Source organism: Beta vulgaris, chromosome 2 (assembly GCF_026745355.1).
Source record: "Beta vulgaris subsp. vulgaris cultivar EL10 chromosome 2, EL10.2, whole genome shotgun sequence".
In the NCBI taxonomy this organism is placed as follows: domain Eukaryota; kingdom Viridiplantae; phylum Streptophyta; class Magnoliopsida; order Caryophyllales; family Amaranthaceae; genus Beta; species Beta vulgaris.
Window position 1 is genome coordinate 32881416 of NC_079203.1, and position 21378 is coordinate 32902793.

General features: G+C 36.4%; 1 protein-coding gene across 1 annotated transcript; it reads right to left on the reverse strand.

Annotated features, from left to right (window-relative positions):
• Nucleotides 1-132: 132 nt before the first annotated feature.
• Nucleotides 133-3500, reverse strand: LOC125494810 (uncharacterized). Its single transcript, XM_048638632.1, has 6 exons — nucleotides 2192-3500; nucleotides 1969-2081; nucleotides 1654-1863; nucleotides 1162-1287; nucleotides 949-1026; nucleotides 133-834 (listed from the first exon to the last, which is right to left on the reverse strand). The coding sequence occupies exons 1-6, from the start codon at nucleotides 3498-3500 to the stop codon at nucleotides 133-135; spliced, it is 2538 nt and encodes an 845-aa protein (XP_048494589.1).
• Between the last annotated feature and the right edge of the window lie 17878 nt (nucleotides 3501-21378).

The following is a 21378-nucleotide window of genomic DNA, read 5'->3' on the forward strand; positions in this document are numbered from 1 at the left end:
AAAGTTCATTTTTTTTTTGGTAAGTAAGTAAGAAATATATTGAACTCAACCAACATGTACAAGCTACAGCTAGGTAGCAACATCTACCAGCTTTAAAGGCTACAAAAAATGGCCTGCCAATCCACCTATCTTCTACAAACTATACAACCATTGTATATCCTCATCTGCTATGTGCCTAGGTAGTCTAGTTTTAACCCTACACTTCACACTACTCTGAATTACATTAATTGTTCTATCTATAGTATGTATATTACAATTCCATAGAGCATTATTCCTTTCTGACCAAATCATATACACAGTAGCCATAATACTTGTAATGACCACCTGTTTCCTGAATTTACTGCCCTTATATCTTCGAAACACCCAGCCGATTAATTGTGGTAAATTTCGAGCCATGGTCTCGATCCCCAACCAGCTTAGTATCCTCAATAAGCACTGCTTACTAAATACACAATCAAAAAACAAATGATCATGTTCTTCCTTTCCATTCTCACATAGTAAGCAGATATCATTCTGATAACTACCCATAGCAACCAATCTATTCCTTGTCATTAGCCTCCTTTTCATGGCCAGCCATCCCACAAAGCAATGCTTAGGGATATTATGGTGATCCCATATAGCTTTACACCAGCGTAAACTCTCCCCTGTGTTCTGGAGCTTCCTATAGGTCTCAGCAGTTGTGCACTTGACTCTATCAAACCAATCACTCCCACATACTCCCAGAATCACTTGCTTTGCCTTACAGATATGTTTCACAGCCCAACTAGCTGAGTTAGGTGCAGTATAGCTTACCCATTCCTGCTGCTTAATATACTTATCATGAATCCACTTTACCTAGAGGTTATCAGCTTTTTTTGTGATATCCCACACCAACTTACCTATTATAGCAATATTCCAAGACACTAAATTCCTAAAGCCAAGTCCTTCATTCCTCTTAGGTTTGCAAACCTCAGTCCAGTTTACATATCCTGGCTTAGGACTATTACAAGTGCCAGTCCAAAGGAAAGCTCTACAAATAGCATTCACCTGCTTCAAGACATTTTTAGGGAGAATAAAAATTTGAGACCAATAAACATTGATACTCAGCAGAACATCATTCACCAATTGACTTCTTCCAGCAAAAGAAATATGTCTAGAGCTCTAAGTCCTAATTCTCATCACCATTTTCTCAATTAACTTCTCACACTCTGCAACATTCAGCTTAGTTGTGCTAATTGGGACACCCAAATATCTGAAAGGTAACCTTCCATGTTTGAACCCAGAACTTTCCATGATTCTTCTATTCTCCTGCTCAGACAGCCCACAACTATAAAAAAATCAGACTTTTGAGGGTTAGCTTTGAGTCCTGAGGTGGCAGCAAACAATTGGATGCCTTGCAACATCAATTGTACAGATTGAAAGTCCCCTTTACAAAACAATATCACATCATCAACAAAAGCTAAATGATTGAGAGCCATAGATTTACACCTAGGATGAAACTGGAACCCAGGTAGCTTGCCAATGAAGGTCATAGTTCTACTAAAATATTCCATACAGAGTACAAACAAGAGGGGAGATATTGGATCCCCCTGTCTGATTCCCCTCTTAGAGCTAAAAAAACCCTGTAGAGCTTCCATTTATCATAAGAGAGAAAGTAGGACTCTCCACACACACCATAATCAGCTTCACAAACCTACTAGGGAATCCTAGTTTTAATAAGATTTCCTCAAGAAATGCCCAGTTTACAGTATCATATGCCTTTTGAATATCAATCTTCATGAGGCAACATTTCTGCTTTTGTCTAGGCTTGTACATCTTCACAATATCCTGACATAGAAGCACATTATGTAGGATACTTCTCTGGGCCACAAAGGCTCCTTGATTCTGGGAAATTAATCCAGGTAAAACCAGCTTGATCTTTTCACATAGCAGTTTAGTAATGCACTTATATATCACAGAACAACATGAGATAGGTCTAAAGTCACTCACATGGGTGGGACTTTTCATCTTTGGGATTAAAGTTAATGAAGCAACATTAATGGCCTTCAGCAGCTTCCCAGTAGAGAAAAAGTCCAGTACTGCATCAGCCACTTCCTCACCCACTATGTCCCAGCAATGTTTAAAAAAGAAGCTATTAAACCCATCCATTCCAGGTGATTTGTCATTAGGAATAGATGCATCACTCTTTTAACATCTTGCCTAGTGAAATTACAACTCAATAGCCTTTGTTGTTCTGGAGTTAACACAGGCCCTTCTGCTATGATTCGGCTCTTCACTGCACATCTATTGTCCAATGATTCACCAAGTAATTCCTGGTAATATTGGACAAAGGCCTCCTTAACCCCTTTCTCCTCATTCTGCCAGCTCCCATGTTTATCCTGAATAGCATACACTCTATTCCTGGATCTTCTAGCTTTTATTGATTGATGAAACATCTTGGTGTTATCATCCCCCTTATCAATCCACATCTCTTTTGTTTTCTGCTTTAAGAAGCTTAAGTATCTACCCTGGGCCTGTTTATATTGCTCAGTAGCTTGCTTTTCATCAGTAATCATATTAGCATCCCTACCATGAACATGCACTTTATCCTGAGCTGTAATCATTCTCTGGTAAGCTTGAATTGCCCTGGCCTGGATGTCTGAAAACCCATGTTGATTCCTTAACTTCAAAGCTTCCTTAAGCCTTTTTAGTTTCTGAATGACCTTAAACATTTTACACCCTCTCACCACACCTTCCCATCTCCTTTTCACTTCCTCCATGAAACCATCTCCTTGAACCCACATATTGAAAAACCGAAATGGTTTCTTCCCCCCACACCCTTGATGAACACTAACAATTCCAGGGCAATGATCATATTCCCCTTCATGGAGGAAAGTAACCACAACATTGTCAAAGTTCTCCAGCCAAGTTGTATTAGCCATAACCCTATCAATCTTAGAAAATACTCTATTCTCCCCTTCCTGCTTATTATTCCAAGTATAAAACCTACCAGCTTGTTTTATATCCCCCAATCCACACTTCTCAACACACTCCCTGAAGTCTTTTACTTCTGATAACCTCACTGGAGACCCAATTCGTTCATCCAGATTCAAAACAACATTAAAATCTCCCAAAATGACCCAAGGGTCATTAGTGGAGATCTGATTAATGGACTTCCACATATCTTCTCTTTCATGGCTATCATTTGAACCATAAACAAATGTACAATAAAACCAAGGCACATTCCCCACAAGATCCACCTTCAAGTGTACTATTTGAGAAGTCATGAGCTCAATTGAAACCATAAAAGCTTCAGGAAGCCAAGCAATAACAATCCTTCCTCTATCAATGATGCTATTGTTTGAGGCGAAACACCAACCAGGGCATAACGTTTGGTAAAGATTCCGTAGTTTTGGAATCTTTACTTTAGTTTCCAGTAGGCCAAAGAGGGCTATTTGATGCTTGGAGATAAAATTCCTTACCTCCACCTGCTTATTTCCCCTATTTAACCCCCTAGTATTCCATACCAGAATTCTATCCATGACCCTCAGGGGCCTTTAACCCCTGCACCATATGCCCATCTTCATTTGCAACAGAGTTACCTACTGCATAGAATAATTCTTCTATTGTAGCCTCAGTTAATGCCTCATATCTATTACTCACTAGAGTGCTGGAACCTTACACCTTCTCACCCCTGTCCTTCTGACCCCCAGCAATAATTGGTCCTTGTCTGTATACCAGTCTGAGGAGCCACATCAAGACCTTGTTTCTTAACCCATATCTTCTTTATCACCTTAGGCTTCACACATTGTTCCCTATTATGACCATACCCCTTGCAACCACTGCACTTAATGGGTTTCCAACCATAATACACCTTATGCTCAATTACATACCCTTTCTCATTCCTGAACTGAACCACTTCAGGAAACATTTGATCAACTAAGACTTCCACTAAAACTCTAGCAAACATCAAATTTGCTATCTCTAGAGTAACCTCATCTACTCTAACAAACTTCCCTATTGATTCCACAATCTTGGTTAAACATTTATCTCCCCAGTATTTCACCTCTAATCCATGCAATTCAATCCAAATAGGCACCCTCTCCACCTTTTTCTCGCTCCAGTCAACATCAGGTTTCCATGGATGAACTATTACAGGTTTTCCATCAAAGAACTGAAAGTCCATGGCTAAAATTCTCTCATGATCCTCCTGATTCCTCAATCTTACCAAGAAGATGCCATTCCCAATCCTACCAATCCTATCAATTCGATTTTTGCCCCACATTCTCATCAAGAATCATTCCATGACACTTTGAGGTGGACTAGCCCCCAATATATAGCAAACAATTGAATTACTCCAGAAATGAACTTCATCTTGAATATCCTCCATGTCAATGCATGGAATATCATTATCATTCTCCTTACAAACACCAGCAATACTATACATAACATTCAAATCATCCTTAGGAATATGTGAATTAACATTCGTTTTCTGCAAACTAGAATGATTTTCAACATTTACAGCTGAATTATGATCTACATTCTTGATCGCCTCACTATTGATCACATTTAACCATTTCGAAAATAGATTCTTATCCTACGATTGTTTTTTCAAAGCAATTAGAGAAGATTTTGGGGTTAGAATTTCACCTTCCTCATCACTAGATTCCGTACTCTGAACTTCCAAGATTTTCGCGCCAAGAACTTCATCTATAGATCTTGTCTCCCTTGAATCCTCTGAATTCAGACCTTTCTTCTTAACCTTCTCCTTGCTCTGTGCTTTCGAATTTTTCGACCCTCGAGGTCTGCCCATGGCTACCAGTTGAACTGTAAAAACGCGGGAGAGAGAACTTCAAAAGCTAGAGAGAGAAAGTTTTTATCGCTTTAAAAAGGTTCATTTATTAATATTGTACTTTAAAACTTATAACATAATACAACTTAGTCTAGTGATTAAAACTTTAGTATATGAATTTGAGGTCACGACATCAAAACCTGTATTATGCAATTTCTAATTTTTTTTATCGTACATGGATTACATAAAATAAAACTCCCCAGGAAGAGAGCCACGTGACACAATTCCTTGCTTAGGAACGCTTTTTAATATATTTACTAGTTCGGTTTTTTCACCAAATACCCCTGACAAAAAATTAATTCGCCAAATACTACCCCAGCTTTTTTCAAAATTCACCAGATACCCCTAACTTTAAAAAAATTTCACCAAATACACCAAATTTTTAAATAAATGACAAATAATACCCTTAATGACTAACGGCGGTTAACTCCGTTAGTCATTACTGTTAATTAACCCTAAAAAACTATAATTAACCTAAAAACCCTAAATACCCTAAAAAACCTAACTAACCTAACCCCCTCTCTCTCCCCTAACCCTAAAAAACTCCATCGCGCCTACCCTTCCCCGTCCACGAACCACCGTCGCACCGCCAATGATTGTAGCGAACTCTGAATTCGCGCGAATTTCCGACCTTTCTCTCTCTTCCAATGAACCAGAAAACAACAGCAGCAGCTGGCGGGGCTGACGAGAGTGAGGGAGGGGGAGGGGAGGCGCGAGCGAGGCGAAGGGAGGGGAGGGGGTTGCCGGAAATGGGGTATGCAGGGGTTGCCGATGAGGGGGAGGGGAGGGGAGGGGGTGGGGCTGGGGTTGGGTGGTGGGGCTGGTGCGTTTAGGGTTTGGGGGTAAGGTTGGGGGTTGGGGTTGGGTTAGGGAGAGTATAAGGTTTAATTAGGTTAATTAGGGCTAATTAGATTGACTTAGGGCTAATTAAGTTGACTTATGGCAAACTTGTAAATACAAGCTAATGGAGCACTAACGTCCATTAATAGTAAGGGTATTTGGTGAATTTTTTTGAAAGTTAGGGGTATCTCGTTAAGTTTGAAAAAATCTTGGGTATTTGGTGAATAAATTTTTTTGTCAGGGGTACTTGGTGAAAAAACCGTTACTAGTTATTAGGCCCGGGCTATGCTCCGGGTAAGAAAAAATTTCATTCATTAATATAATACTTTATGATAATAACACTAAATACAACTTAGCCTAGTGGTTAAAACTTTCGTATATGTACTTTAGGTCTCGGCATCAAATCCTATACTATGCAATTTCTTTATTTTTTTTATTGTACATGGATTATATGCACTAAAACTCCCTAGGAAGAGCGCCGCGTGGCACATTTTCTTGTTTTCTCACGCCTTTAAATATATTTATATAGATATAGATGTTACCTTCAACCAATGAGTTCACCAATAAATAACAACATTTCAAATTTTAAATAATCAAACACTAACTCTAATGTTCTTTTGAATTTTTCAAGTTTTCATATCAAAACAACATTCATCGAATAATCGTATTATGTTTAACGAATAAAAAATTTATTTTTTTTTTTTTATATTCGACCCATATCTCATGCTCTTTAAAATTATTCAAAATCCCATTTCAAAATAGCAATATTATAATTTATTACCAATAAACAGACTTAACATTGTAGTAATCAACAATACAACATTTGTTCTTTTATGTACAACATAATGTACAATTACACTGTCTATTGTGCAAGACGTCTGGACTCTATATTCTCAAATGCTAGTGCCACAAGTAGTGAGGCTGAAACAAATCAAGCATTAAGAGAGCTTGACCTACCTGTGTTAAATACATAACAACAGGCAAGTCTAATACAACGTTTTAGTGCTGAGGAAATTAAACATGCTATGTTCTCGATTGCAGATTCTAAGTCTCCATGGTCCGGAGGGTTTTACGGTTGAGTTTTATAAAATTCATTAGGATCTCATTGGTAAGGATATAATTGAAGCCATCAAAGGGTTTTTTCAGAATAGGTTTCTTCTTAGAGCATGGAATAACACTCTACTAGTAATGTTACACAAAGTCCCTAATACGACAAAAGTCTCGCAACTGCGCCCAATTAGCCTCTGTAATACCATATACAAGTGTATAGCAAAGTGTCTAGTGCTTCGAATGAAACCAATCCTATCATCACTGGTCTCCTCATATCACCATATCTTTTTATTTTATGTATGGATATATACTCTCGAATGCTCACTCTAGGGTAGAACCTAAACTTTTTTAAAGGCATTAGAGTGAGCCGTCGCAGCCCTTCGATTTCACATTTGTTTTTTGCTGATGATGCCCTAATTTTATTTAAAGCCTCCCTAGCTGCTTGTAGGTATCTCACTTTCCTTAATAACCGGTTTTGCTTTATTTATGGTTCCAAAAATAAATTTCCATAAATCCTATGTCATGTTTAGTCCTAATACCTCGACACTCTCCCAAACCAAATTTAAGGATATTCTTCATATGGAACATAGTGAGACAGTATCGTCTCATCTTGGAGTTCCTTTGGATATTCAGCAATAAAAAACCAGCCATTTTCACTTTCTTATTGATGTCATATCGCACAAACTTTTAAGCTGGAATAGCCTCCTTCTCTCTATGCCTAATAAGGTGATTCTTATAAATACTGTCCTCATAACTATGATATCCCATATATTATCTTCTTTTGTCGTCCCTATTACTATCACAAATCGCCTTGATGCTATGATCATGGACTTCTTATGATCAAATAAGGATACATTAGGTATCCATTAGGTCAAGTAGGAACGCGTCCATCTACCAAAAGGTTTAGGTGGTTTAGGGATTCGTTCCATCCAAGTTCTTAACCAAGTTTTCCTCATGAAAAAAGTTTGGTACATGTACACAAAACCTACCTGTGTTGATGTCAATATATATATATATATATATATATATATATATATATATATATATATGTTACCAAGCCATCAAACCTCTTGCTCTATCTATTGGTAAATTTGTTCACAAACTAGGTGCACAATGATCTTGGGGCTTCAAAGGCTTACAGTTGGCGGAAGGTCAATTATTTAAGAACTGTCATTGGAAACTTGGTAATGGGAATTCTTTGAAAATCTTCTCCTCTGCTTGGCTCCATGGATGAGTCCCTATTGCAAAGAGCTCAGTTTCCCTTTGTCAGATAACACAATCTATGGTTAGTGACTTTATTGATGTGGAAAACTGCTTTGGTCAGGACTTTTTTCTCCTTCAAAGATAGCCATGATATTCTATCGATGGAGCTACCGGCTCATTCTAATGGAAATTTCATGGTTTGGGCTCATCACCCATCGGGCCAATATACTTCAAAAACAGGCTATGCTTGTCTACTTCAGAAGCAGTCACGCAACCCTCGTTCTCTAAGAGAGGAGAATAAAAAGGTGTTTAAAATTCTATGGCATCTTCCTATTCTACCAAAATGGAAATTTTTAATCTGGCGTGTTTTACTAGATAGGTTACCTACAAAAGAACAGCTAGTCAAACGAAGCGTGCCAGTTAACCCAACTTGTGATCTTTGCACCAAGAAAACTGAAATGTTAAAGCACTTGTTTCAAGATTGCCCTATAGCTCATAACACTTGGCAACAATGTCATTTTCCTCTTCAGAACTCACATAGTAGCCCAATTACTTGCTCTGATTGGGTTGCTACACATATCCTGCTACGACATAGCAAGGATGGACCATAAGGTTCAACACTTAAGAGGTTCATTTAGACTCTTTGGAGTATTTGGTTGCATAGAAATGAGCGCATCTTTCGCAATATGGGCCCTGATGTTATTCGCATTGTTCGACAACTTCAGGACCTTGCTGAGGTTGACTCTCAACTTGCAACACTACTTTGTTTTAATAACCTACGTTTTCTTCATCCACCAGAACAAGCTATGCATTTTCCACCAGGTTTTCTCAGGGTACATCTATGGGCAACCAAATCTACCCGGCCACAATATGTAATCATTCTTCGATGCTGCCTGGAAGAAAGAAACAAGAGTTATGGGTTGTGCTTGGACTTTACATTTTCCAGCTGTACCATTACAGTTAGTTGCTAATAGCGGGGGTAATTATGGTCTTGCTACCTCGGCCCTCCATGCTGAATGCCAAATGTTCATTCTTGCTTTGCATTGGGCTGTTTTACACAATTTGCGGCATATTACAAAAAATGCGGGTCTTGGGTCCTGCTCATCTTTTTCTCCATCTCTGTTAGAAGCTTGGAAAAACCCAGAATTTTGAAGGCTTTATCCATCTTCTTCTTCTCCATCAGGTTCGTTTTCTTCAACTCTTCTCTTGCGAAAGTTTAATTTTCTTTTCAGTGAATTATTTGGAAACATGTTATGGGTTTTAGTCTCCATGTTAGACAATACTTTGACGAAAGTAATATTCTTTGTGTTAAATATTTAAATTATTGAGCGTAATTTACTGAAAATATTAGATGTTTAAATTTTCTTGAAAGTTACTTTGATTGTGGAAGTAAATGTTTGATTGTGGTGCATAATTTACTGAAATTGATTGTGGTGTTGGGTTTTTGTTGTTGTTATTGATGTTTGGAATAGGTTGATAGTTGAATATTAGACACTTTAATGGAGTCAGCCACATTGAGGTTTTAGCATGGTGGACTCTTTAAAACTCAGAAAAATGGGTTAGTGTATTTAGGAGGGGAAGGCAAAACATTTGAGGTAGATCCAGATGAACTTTGTTGGTGGTGGATTGAGAAACTAGCAAAGAAATGTGGGAGTTATAAGAAGATTTGTGAAGTGCACTATCTACTTCCTGGGCTAAGTCTGGAGGAAGGGTTGAGAAGAGTTTATGATGATAATGAAGTTAGAGAGATGACTGCAGTTTTGGTTAAAAAAGGGTTCCTTGACATGTATGTGGTTCATGGTCTTGATGATCCAGATTTGTTGCCTTCTGCACTTGAGTACCACACAGTTGTTGAAGTGAGTGTTGATGTTGAAGGTTGTTCACTAAGGAGAACTAAGAAGTTTACCCCAAAGAGAGCACCTAATAAGGAAGCTAAAGGGGGGAGGAAAAGGGAAAAGGAGGTGATGTTAATAGAAAACCCCCCTGATTTTCCCAAATATGGGGGAGATAAAACATCTTGCACGGCGAATGATGTTGCCATGTCAGCAGATGTGGGCCCCCCAGAATCTGTCTTCAATTTATCACCTACCCAGAAGAACCTCCTTTCACCAGCTATAATAACAAACCTAACAATCCAACCCTTCCACAAAATATCATTCCACCAGAAGCCAAAAATAACACCCCACCAATAACATCACCAACACAATCCAAAAACACACAACCATCTTCTTCTCTTGCATAGACCAACAACAACCCACCAACTTCTACTGCTGCACAAACAAGCAACACCCCACCAGCTTCTACTGCTGCACACTCCAACATCACACCACTAGATTCTTTTCTTGCACAGACCAACAACAACCCACCACTTTCTTCTCCTGCACAAACTAACAAAACTCCACCACCAACATATTTGGGGCTTGGTGTAAAAATGTGCCTGAAGGTTATGAATGGGAAGATCCCAGACCAGATAGTCCACTTGGATGGCAGGAATTGATTATTGGTGATTATGAAAGTGAAGAAAAGGATAGTGATTCAGATTATGAAGTAGAACTTGATAGTGATTTTGAGGCTGAGAATGGAGGTGGTCTTGGTGCGACTGGCCCTAATTGTGAAGATGCAGAGCAACTAGAAAGTGAGCAACTATAGGATGAGCAAGTAGAGGATGAGGGTGAGTTTGATGAGCAAGAGGACTTGTTTGTAGATGAGTTTGTGGAATTTGAAGGAGATATTGAAGACAGTGATGATGAGTGCAGAGTTGCTATCAATATGGGGAGAGAGAGTAATGACAATCTACTAAAAGTTGCACAAGAACTACAAAAAGATGCAGCTCACTACAAAAAAAACTACATATAGAGGCAATCCAAAATTGCATCTAAATATATATTTGTAGCCTCTAATGGTGTTTAGAAACAATTTTTTGGTTGCCTCTAATTAGTCCGTCGCTAATTATAGGTTGCCCCTAATGCCACGTTTTAGAGGCAGACAAGTTATGGTGCTGCTAAAGACTCTTATGTTTAGAGACAACCATATGCATGTCGCTAATTATAGGTTGCCCCTAATGCCACGTTTTAGAGGCAGACAAATTATGGTATCTGCTAAAGACTCTTAAGTTTAGAGGCAAACATATGACTGTCGCTAATTATAGGTTGCCCCTAATGCGTCATTTAGAGGCAGACAAGTTATGGTGCGGCTAAAGACTGATATGTTTAGAGGCAACCATATGTTTGTCGCTAATAATAGGTTGCCCCTAATGCCACCTTTTGAGGCACACAAGTTACAGTTCTGCCAAAGCCTCTTACGTTTAGAGGCAACCATATGTCTGTCGCTAATTATAGGTTGCCCCTAATGCCACCTTTTTGGGGCACACAAGTTATATTGCTGATAAGACCACTTATATTTAGAGGCACCATAAATCCATCTCTAATTATATGTTGCCTCTAATGCAACCATAAGTTAGTCGCTAAAGGATGTTTTTAGGTGCAACTTTTGACATTTTTATTAAAACTATTAGGGGCAACTACACATTTTACAGTCAGATTTATGAATTAATACATATATATGCTATATTAATACTAAAAGTAAACAAACAAAACAATTTAATGAATCAATAAAAAGCTACTATATAGATAAAAAATAATTGTCATTTATATAAACACCTTAATCAACTAACATGTCTAGTTGGTTGTTCACAATTGTTACAGTAAAAAGAAATTGGAAACTACAAGAGAGAAAAAAAAAAGATATCTAATAGTTTGAATAGTGTCATTCCATTTTTCAATTGCCTTAGTCTTTGTTAGTGTCATGCTATTTTCTTCCTCATATTATTCTTCAATTGTTTGAATAGTTGGATTCCGCAAGCACCTGCAACACATGCATATAGTAAATATTAGTTTAATAACAAATATTAGTTTAACAAAGCTGTAATAACTTGTACAAAAATTGGCTTAGCCGGTAGTAGTAGCACGCAATGGCACGATAACTTGCAGCGGAAACAACTAAATAGCATAGCAACTGCTGCAATAACACAAGATTAAGTACATGAACAACAATGATCGTGCAAAAACAAACATGAGCAAGTCAGCAGCACAAACCTTTCCAGATTGACTAAAAATACTTATTTAACAGCATCAAAGCCACAACTAGAAGGATTCAGGTAGCAATTTTATTCACCATTATTTATAACCGTTATAGTAACTATAAATATCTATTCATGATATCTTGAATTTTGAACTTCATTGAAATAATTAGAAACTTACATGAAAACCACCTTATTTTCCTTAATTTGACAGCTCCAATATGACACCATGAACAAATATCTGCACCAAAAGATTGAAAAAAAGAAAAGACATTTGTTACCCAAAGATAAGATCAAAAAAATTTAACATCATAAATGCATATAAGATAAGCATAACTCTATACCACTTAATCTAACAGTGGAAACCTGTTTTTATACTCTATACCAAAATCACACAGCAAAATTAGAGAACTAAAGTCAACTGAGAGGTACTAACCTTAACAATTTGCAGCTGCGCGAAAATTAATCATCTAAACAGCTTCGATGGGCTAAATCGATAATCTAAACAAAAGGATAGCCGTTTAAGAAGGGAGAAAGAGCTGAATGTGACTGCAGGATCAAATAAATAAGCAAAAAAATTAAAGTAGTGAGCAATGGCCGCAACAGAACAATCAACAATTCTTCCTTCAAGCCAATAGCTTTTTGATCAGGCTGAAAACAAAAAAAAAAAACATTAGTAAAAAGTTGTAAAATGATTAAGATATCTAGCACTTAATTCACTACTGATGAAAATTGATTCTAACCTGCCTTATATTCATTGGTCTCTCACCCAGTGATGAGAAAATATGGGCAAGCTCTGCCTCAGCATCAGCAATTGCCTGCCGTAACTGAGCCCGAGTTTGGTAAGCTTGATCAACCTTGCTCGTGTAGATTTCCAGACACTCTTGCTCAATTTCCAAAAGCATGGTGTCCCTTCCACTCTCAGATTCACCCACTTCGTCCCATATTTCCTAATTTATAAGGAAGTCAACAATAGAAAGACCAACAAAGAAGGTGATTGCAGAGACAAGTTTATGCTTATTTCTGTATTCAAAACCACCTCGATACAGAAAAGCTCCTTATCCAACAATTCGATCGATTCACCTATAAACACGAGAAATTGGTGAGGGAAATGAAGGATTAGGGTTTTGAATTTGGGGGAAATAGAGGAGAGAGAAAGAATATCTTGAGTTTTTGCGTTAGTGACGAGATTTTACGCCGTCGGTGATAAAGTGATGTTGAAGACCGATGTGAAAACGGCGTTGCTGAGCAAAGCCGAGAGTCAGAGAGAGAGAATGAGGGACAACTCAGAAGACGGCTGGGCTGGGAATTGGGGGGAAATGAAATGAGGGACTAGGGTTTTTCTTTCAATTCTCAAACGAAGTGTTTTTGAAATTTCCTTTTTTTTTTCAAAAGTGTTTTTGAAATTTCAGTTGTACAGCAATAATCTAAATTTGAATTTATTTGGGACTCTTCCTTATTATTATTATTATTATTATTATTATTATTATTATTATTATTATTATTATTATTATTATTATTATTATTATTATTATTATTATTATTATTATTATTATTATTACTACTACTTATTATAATAATTATTATTATTACTTATTATTATCATCATTATTATTATGTAATAATAATATTATTATTATTGTTATAAAAGAAAAATGTACAAGTTGTTATTATTAAGTTGAACAAATGCAACCTAAGGGTGCATTCTTTTCAACGTATATAAGCACTATAATGCTTATTTTGAAAATGATTAGATTAAAATTGATCAAACTAGCTAAGATTAGAAAATTTGAAATCATATGCTCCCTCTATTCCATAATTTTTTGTGCATTTCACTGTTCATACGCTTCTCAACGCACATTTTATGTCATAAATATCTGTGATTACATATTTGTAAAAATTATTGCAATTGGATATTAATATTATACTCATTAAGACAATTCAAACAAGACCCCACATGACTATATTTACTTTTATATGTTGATCAATATATAGAAGATTATCTCTGCATGTGAATAGTGTAAATAACTCAAATGCACTAAAAATTATGGAACGGAGAGAGTAATAATATTAAGTTTAGATAAGAAAAAATCAAATCGAATCACATCGGATTCGACTAATTATAACTTTAAAACCAACGAAGTATAATAAGAAGAATTCATATTAGATCAGGAAAATTTATATCATATAAGAAAATTTACACCAACCCAATTGTTAGTTGCAGATGATCGCCACTGTCAACAGCGAATCGTAAACAAATCAGATTATCCAAATAAAACTCAAATATGAACCCACATCCTGTATAACATAATGTAAATTGAATATAATCCAGAAAATTCGAAGTAGTCAAAGCCAAAATTCGAACTAACTCGAAGCAGAATTTTACCCCTAAACCCCTCAAAATTCAAAGCCCCAAACCCACATAATTTAAGATCCCAAATTTTGAACTTAATCCAGAAAATTCGAAGATAAAAAAAGTTGAGATGCACCAAATTGGAGAAAAAGAACTTACCGAAATCGCAATGAAGGAGATGGTGAAGCGAGAGAGATGAAGGGCAACGAAGGGAGGAGTGAAGGTGAGGTGAGAGAAAGAGATTGAAAGAGAGAATAGTGTCGGTGTGAGGGTGAGTATTTTGATATGTATGTGAGGTGAGAGAAAGCGAGTGAAAATGTGAGGTAATGAGGTATATCCCGCTATGAGTGTCGTAGATTTAGAGGTTTCAATTCAAATCAATCAAGTATGGACTTCTAGATTCACAATCCCTTGCTAAACCTAGTAGTCATAATCCAATTTAGACCTAATTTTAGGTTGATTACTCCTATCCTTATGAATATTGGAAATCAAATGTCACAATCAATCAATTAACTCTTATCAAGTACTCATCATGCAATCATTGCAATACTTTGACTTCTTTTACTTACACTAGCAAAGGAAGCTACTCACTCATGGCTAAAATTTATATTCAAAAGAGAATATCCTAGGATTAACCTAGAAATTGAGATGAACAAGCAAAAGAACGATTAAACTAGCAATTAATGGAAATTGAAAGCAAGAGCATGAAATTGAAACTAAATCTAACATGAATTGAGGAAACTAAAAGCAAAACATGAATTAAAAGACAAGTAATTGAAAGAACAAAGAAAAATTGAACTAAAGCATGAAATCAAAGGGAAAGCTTTAAAAGATGAGACAAGAGTGAGAAATTCTTATTAAAAGGGAATAAGGGAAATAAAAGAATAAAAACAAAAATAAAATGAAAAAGAGAAATAAGAAGTAAAAGAAAAAGAAAAGGAAAAAGAAATTACGGAAAACAAAGCCACGTCATTCAGCTTGCTCTCTATTAGAGATGGTTGTTTACCCCGGACCCTGTCCAAACCCTACCCTACCCTACCTTACCCTAATTTAAGGGTATGGGTCTTGATTTTTTTACCCTATGGGTATGAGTTATGACTATGGGTAGGGTATGGGTCAAATAGCTATCGGGTAGAGTAAGGGTAAGGGTCCACTCCTCTCATACCCAGACCCTACCAAAACCTTACCCACATACTCAGTTAAAAAATTATATATGTATTTTGTTTAAAATTTTGAATATATAGGAAGAAGATCATGTGAAAATCGTGAAAACTATGAAAAGCAAATTAAAAGGTGTACATATGATGTTCAAAGGGGAATTTATTTTTCATTAATGATTTTGTCGTAAATATTAACAACTTTATTTCGAAAAGATACACCTTCAATTGTAACATTTACCCATTCAATTTCAAAATATATCATTTTTAGTTCTAATATAAACTAATATATGAAAAACTCTAAACTTCTAATCTTCTATATACTTTCGTAGAAACAAAAGTTGCCGCTCTACTTTCTCAATTCTCAATCTAACTCTCACTTTTCGATCGTAGTTTTGCAAAAAATCAATATAGAAATGATATTTTGTGATGTATATTGAAGGTTTATTATATTTCGGAAAAAAATTACACTATACTCATTAAGGACCTTAGACCCTACCCATACCCTATCGAACCCTATGGGTACGAGTAATGATGATTGCATAAATTTTGAATGAGTTATCTAAATATATATCATTAGTAATGATTGCATAAAGTTTCTTAGAAACAATATATCGAACATATCTGGGTCAAAAACTATGGATACGTTCTCTTTGCCTGATCTAATCTGATAAGATTTGATAAGACCTGAAATTATTAGAGGCCTTTAATAATATTTGACCGTCATTTCAATAAATTTTAAAAAAAACAAGCGGGAGTTTTTTTTTTTGTGAAAACAAGCGGGAGTTTAAGCACTGTTTTTTTTGGTGAAAAGAGTTTAAGCGCTTTATTTTCAATAACTTTCTAGAACTCGTTTCTTTCCCTCATCATCCAGTCTCAGCTCATCCGGTTCCCCTCTCTCTCCTCTTTGTTCCTCGTCTCTCTCAATCTCTATCTCAACTCACCTCCTTTTTTTTCTCTCATCTCCAAGCAGCGACGAACGTCGTTCCTCCTGTAAGTTTTTTAATTTTGTAATTTCGATTTGTTTGTTGTTTATTTTATAGGGATTTTATTGGTTTGAATTCTCGATTTTTCAGGCTTTTCGTTTGAATTTCTGTTTGTTTGTTGTACAAATTTATTCGATTTATAGGTTTTCGTTTTGCTTCGATTTTACAGGGGTTTGGGGCTTTTCGTTTGAAATTAGGGTTTAATATTCCAGAACTGGGGAATTCGAATTTTTTTTAGAAGTTTGGGGAATTCTATTGAATTTCTTTGGATTTTTTAGATTTCGTTCAATGATTCGAGTTTCTTGAGTTCAAATTTTGTTTTGGGTTCTGAGTTTCTTTCGAAAATTTGCTGTAATTACGATTCGTTTTTGTCTGAATTTCGGCCAAATGATCTGTACAAATAGTTTATGGGTTTATTAATTTCTGGGTCAATTTTATTCTGATTTTGCAGATGAATATTGATGATGATGATGATGAGATGAACGATGAATATGCTGTTGAAGATGAACGATGAGTCGATGACTATGATGATGAAGATGAACGATGATGAGTGATGAAGATTAACGATGATGAGTGATGAAGATGAACGATCATTGATGTTATTTTTTTGCATTTTGACAATTTCGGAAGGAAGTTGCATTTTTATGTTGATGATAGTAATATGTGTGAACTGTAAGGAAAAAAAATGTATTGTTTAAATTAGAATATAAATGCTATTATTGAAAAAATATTAATATTGTGTTTGAATTCCATAAATTATTCTAATCACTAGAGGAAAAAAAAGAAAGGGCTGCGCAGGAAGGACTGCGCTTTTTTTAAAAGCGCAGCGCTACAAGTGAAGGGCTGCGCTTTTTTTAAAAAGCGCAGCCCTACAAAACAGAAGGGCTGCGCTTTTTAAAAAAAGCGCAGCCCTTCATTAGTAGGGTTGCGCTTTTAACAAAAGCGCAGCCCTTCTTATACTCAGAAGGGCTGCGCTTTTCTTAAAAGCGCAGCCCTATTGAAGGAAGGGCTGCGTTTTTTGGGACACGCGCAGCCCTTCATGGTTTTTTTTTTTATTTAGAAAAAAGCGCGGGCTTAAAAAACCAAGTAACTAGGGTTTACTCCCTCATTCTCTCATTCTCTCAGTCTCTCTCGCGCGCCTCTCAGTCTCTCACAAATCTCATTCTCTCTCTCAAGTCTCATTCTCTCTCTCCTCCCTCACAAGTCTCATTCTCTCTCTCCTCCCTCATTCCCAGACTTTCTTTTTTACACTTTGCTTGCGTAGATTGATGAATCTGGAAACTAAAATGTTCGTCGGCTATTTTGCGAAGTTGAAGATCGATGGTTTTCGTTTTCGTCGGCTATTTTTTGTCACAATCACAATTGTGAAGTTGAACAAAATAGCCGACGAAGATGAAAGCTGATGTTCGTCGGGCTATGTTTTTTGTCACAATCACAATCATCGTCTGAAATCACAATCATCGTCGGCTATTTTGTTCGTCGGCTATGTTGTGAAGTTCTCTCTCAATGTTCGTCGCTGATTTCATCTCCTCTCTCAAAATATGTCGCTCGTTGTGATTCCAGATCTGAGTTTTTTCGTTTTTTAATCTAATTGTGATTTCAGATCTCGTTGTAATTTTTTCATTTTTTAGATATGTAATCACTCTCAATTTTCGTTTTCTATTTTTCGTTTTTACTGTTAGTTCATTTTCTTAATTTCTTTATTGTTTTTCGTCCCTTGTTTTTCAATTTTCGTTCGTTTTTTTATTTTCCTTCTCTCTATTTTCTGATTTCATTATACTTTTTTAGTTTCAGATCTGATTTCATTATATTTTTTGTTTTTTAGTTTATTTAATTTCGTTTTTTAGTTTAGATGCAATAATATCATATTTTTTTTCGATTTTTAGGGTTTAAGTTATAATGTTGTAAGTGTGGATTATGGTGTGTAGGCAATTTCCAGTTGAACAATTTTTGTTGCCTTTGTTTAGTTCGTTGCTGTTTCATTATACTTTCTATTTTGTTTATTTGTATGATAGTTCTGTTGAAATGTGCAATTCTTATAGAAAAACTTGGTTAATTGTAGCTTCAAACGAGTTGATGGTGCTTTTTGCTTTGCTGTAAGATATATTTTTGTTTTAGATTGTTTAAACAATATGAGTAGATATATCTAGTAGTAAAAAAATGCAAAAAAAAAAAAAAAATTTTTATTTTTTTTTTTTGGGTCAGAAGGGCTGCGCTTTTTAGGTAAAAGCGCAGCCCTTCGTTGTGAAGGGCTGCGCTTTACTAGCGCAGCCCTACTTGAATAGTGAAGGGCTGCGATGGAAAGGGCTGCCCTCAAAAAGCGCAGCCCTACATGCCATTTTCAGCGCAGCCCTACTGCTTTTTTCCACTAGTGAATTTAGTTTTCTTTATTCATGTGACGTTAAATACATGGCTTTATAGACAACAAAATACATGTGACGTTAAATACATGGCTTTATAGACAACTAACTATAGTTGATGCTGAAAAAATGGCTTTAGAGACAACTAAATTCATGTGACGCTAAATACATGGCTTTAGAGACAACTAACTACAATTGATGCTAAAAAAATGGCTTTAGAGACAACTAAATTCATGTGACGCTAAATACATGGCTTTAGAGACAACTAACTACAGTTGATGCTGAAAAAAATAGCTTTAGAGACAACTAATGTCATGTGACGCTAAATACATGGCTTTAGAGACAACTAACTACAGTGATGCTAAAAAAAAATGGCTTTTGAGACAATTAAATTCATGTGATGCTAAAAATATGGATTTAGAGACAACCAATATTCATGTGATGCTAAAAACATGGTTTTAGAGGCAACTAACATTCGTCTGATACTAAAATGTATCTTTAGAGGCACCAGAATATACTTGACACTAAAAACCATATAATTAGAGGCAACCATGTTTATGTGATGGTAAAAGGGGGTTTTGGAGGCAAGTCGGCCAAATGATGTGCCTCTATAGCCAATTTTTTTTGTAGTGGCTGAAGGTAAACTAGGAGTACAAGAAGAAGGGGTTGTATTTGGTCCATAAGCTGAGGAACAAAATAATGAAGTGTTGTCTGAATATGAAGATTTAGAGAATGACTTAGACACTCTACCTGATAGAGGAGAGAAGGACACACCAGCTATTAGGAAGGCCAGTAGGGGGATTTTGGTTAGGCAAAACATAGAATTTTCAACCTTTTAAGGGAAGGTTGGACAAAGACTTGGCACAAGATCTGATTTAAAGAAGGTTGTTGCTAAGTATGCTATTGTGTAGTGTAGAAATCTGAGCTTAAACATTAGTAATAAAAACAGGGGTCAAAGAGTAGGTGTTAGGTGTTAGGTGTATCAAGGGGTGTCCTTTTAATTCTTGGGATAGTAGAAGGGCCACCTTTATGCTGAAATCCGCGAGTGAGCAGCATTTGTGCACTAGAAACATGGAGAGAAATAAGCAGTTGAAATCAACATGGTTGGCTGAGCAGTTTTTAGAGGTATTCAAAGCCATACCTCACAGGCCGGCAAAGGAGATTGTGGAGACTATTAGGAGGGCCTACAGGGTACTTGTAAAGAATGATTTTGCGTATAAGGTCAAGTACTATGCACACAGATTGCTTCATGGCTGAACATGGCTGGTTGATTTGGTGACTGATCCAAGTCAGCATGTGTTCCCTCCGGTTTTTCAAAGACATTTTTTTGCTTTGAGGGAGTTAAGAAGGGTAAGAAGGAAGGTTGTAGAAGGATTGTATATGTGGATTCATGCTTCTTGAAGACATTCCTTGGTGGGCAACTACTCTCAACAGTGGGGAGAGACAGTAATGGTCAAATGTATCTCGTTGCCTGGACTGTGGTAGAAGGTGAGAATAACAGCTCATGGGAGTGGCTCGTCAAGCACTTGCAAGCATGTTTTGCACTTGGAGATGGCACAGAATACACAGTTGTCTCATATGAACATCAGGTAACTTTATTTGCACCAATAAAAATCATATTTTTCCTTGAAACATGTAACAATTAAGTGCTATTTTTGTCGTGTTAACTATAGGCTATTTTGAATGTTGTTGCTACTGTGCTGCCAAAAGCTGAGTACAGGCATTGTGCAAGGCGTATTTATGCTCATTGGAATAAAAATTACAAAGGAGATGAGTTTAATAAATTATTTCGGAATATAGCATTCTCCTACAATATGGCCGATTATAATGAGAATATGGCTGAGTTTTTTTTTTTTTGCTAAGTAAGAAGAGATATATTAATCAAACCAAACAACAATTACACCTAACAGTCTTTAGTCTAGGGGGACAAACCAACTAGGTTGGACCCTCCCCTAATCCTAGACAAAGGAATAACACTAGTTACAAACAAGCAAAGCTCTACTTCGCATCCACTCTCTATCCTTTCTTGACAGCTTCTTTGGCATGACACTATACACTCTTTCAATTACCATTTTCTGAATTTTATGGACTGTAGTATTTACAGTCACCACCTTACTGCTCCAGTAAACATCATTCCTTGCACCCCATATATAGTAGACCATTGCAGCTCACACAGCAGCAAGAACTTGTTTCTGGAATTTGCTGAGATTGCTCCTGCTCAGCCAGCTGATCAGTTCCCCTAGTTCCTTCTTCTGGGTTTTAATTTCCAGCCAATCTTTAACTTTCTTCAGAATCTTCTCACTGTAACAGCAGCTGAAAATAAATGTGCATGATCTTCCACACCATTCCCACATATGAGACAATTTGAGTTGTTGCTAACTCCAATTCTGTGTAGGTGTTCTGTTGTCTGTAGACTTCTCTTCATAGCAAGCCAAATCACAAATCTATGTTTGGGAATTGAGAGTCTATTCCAAATATATTTATCCCAATGTATTCTTGTATGGTCTCCCACCAGCATTGCATACACTTGGCTCACTGAAT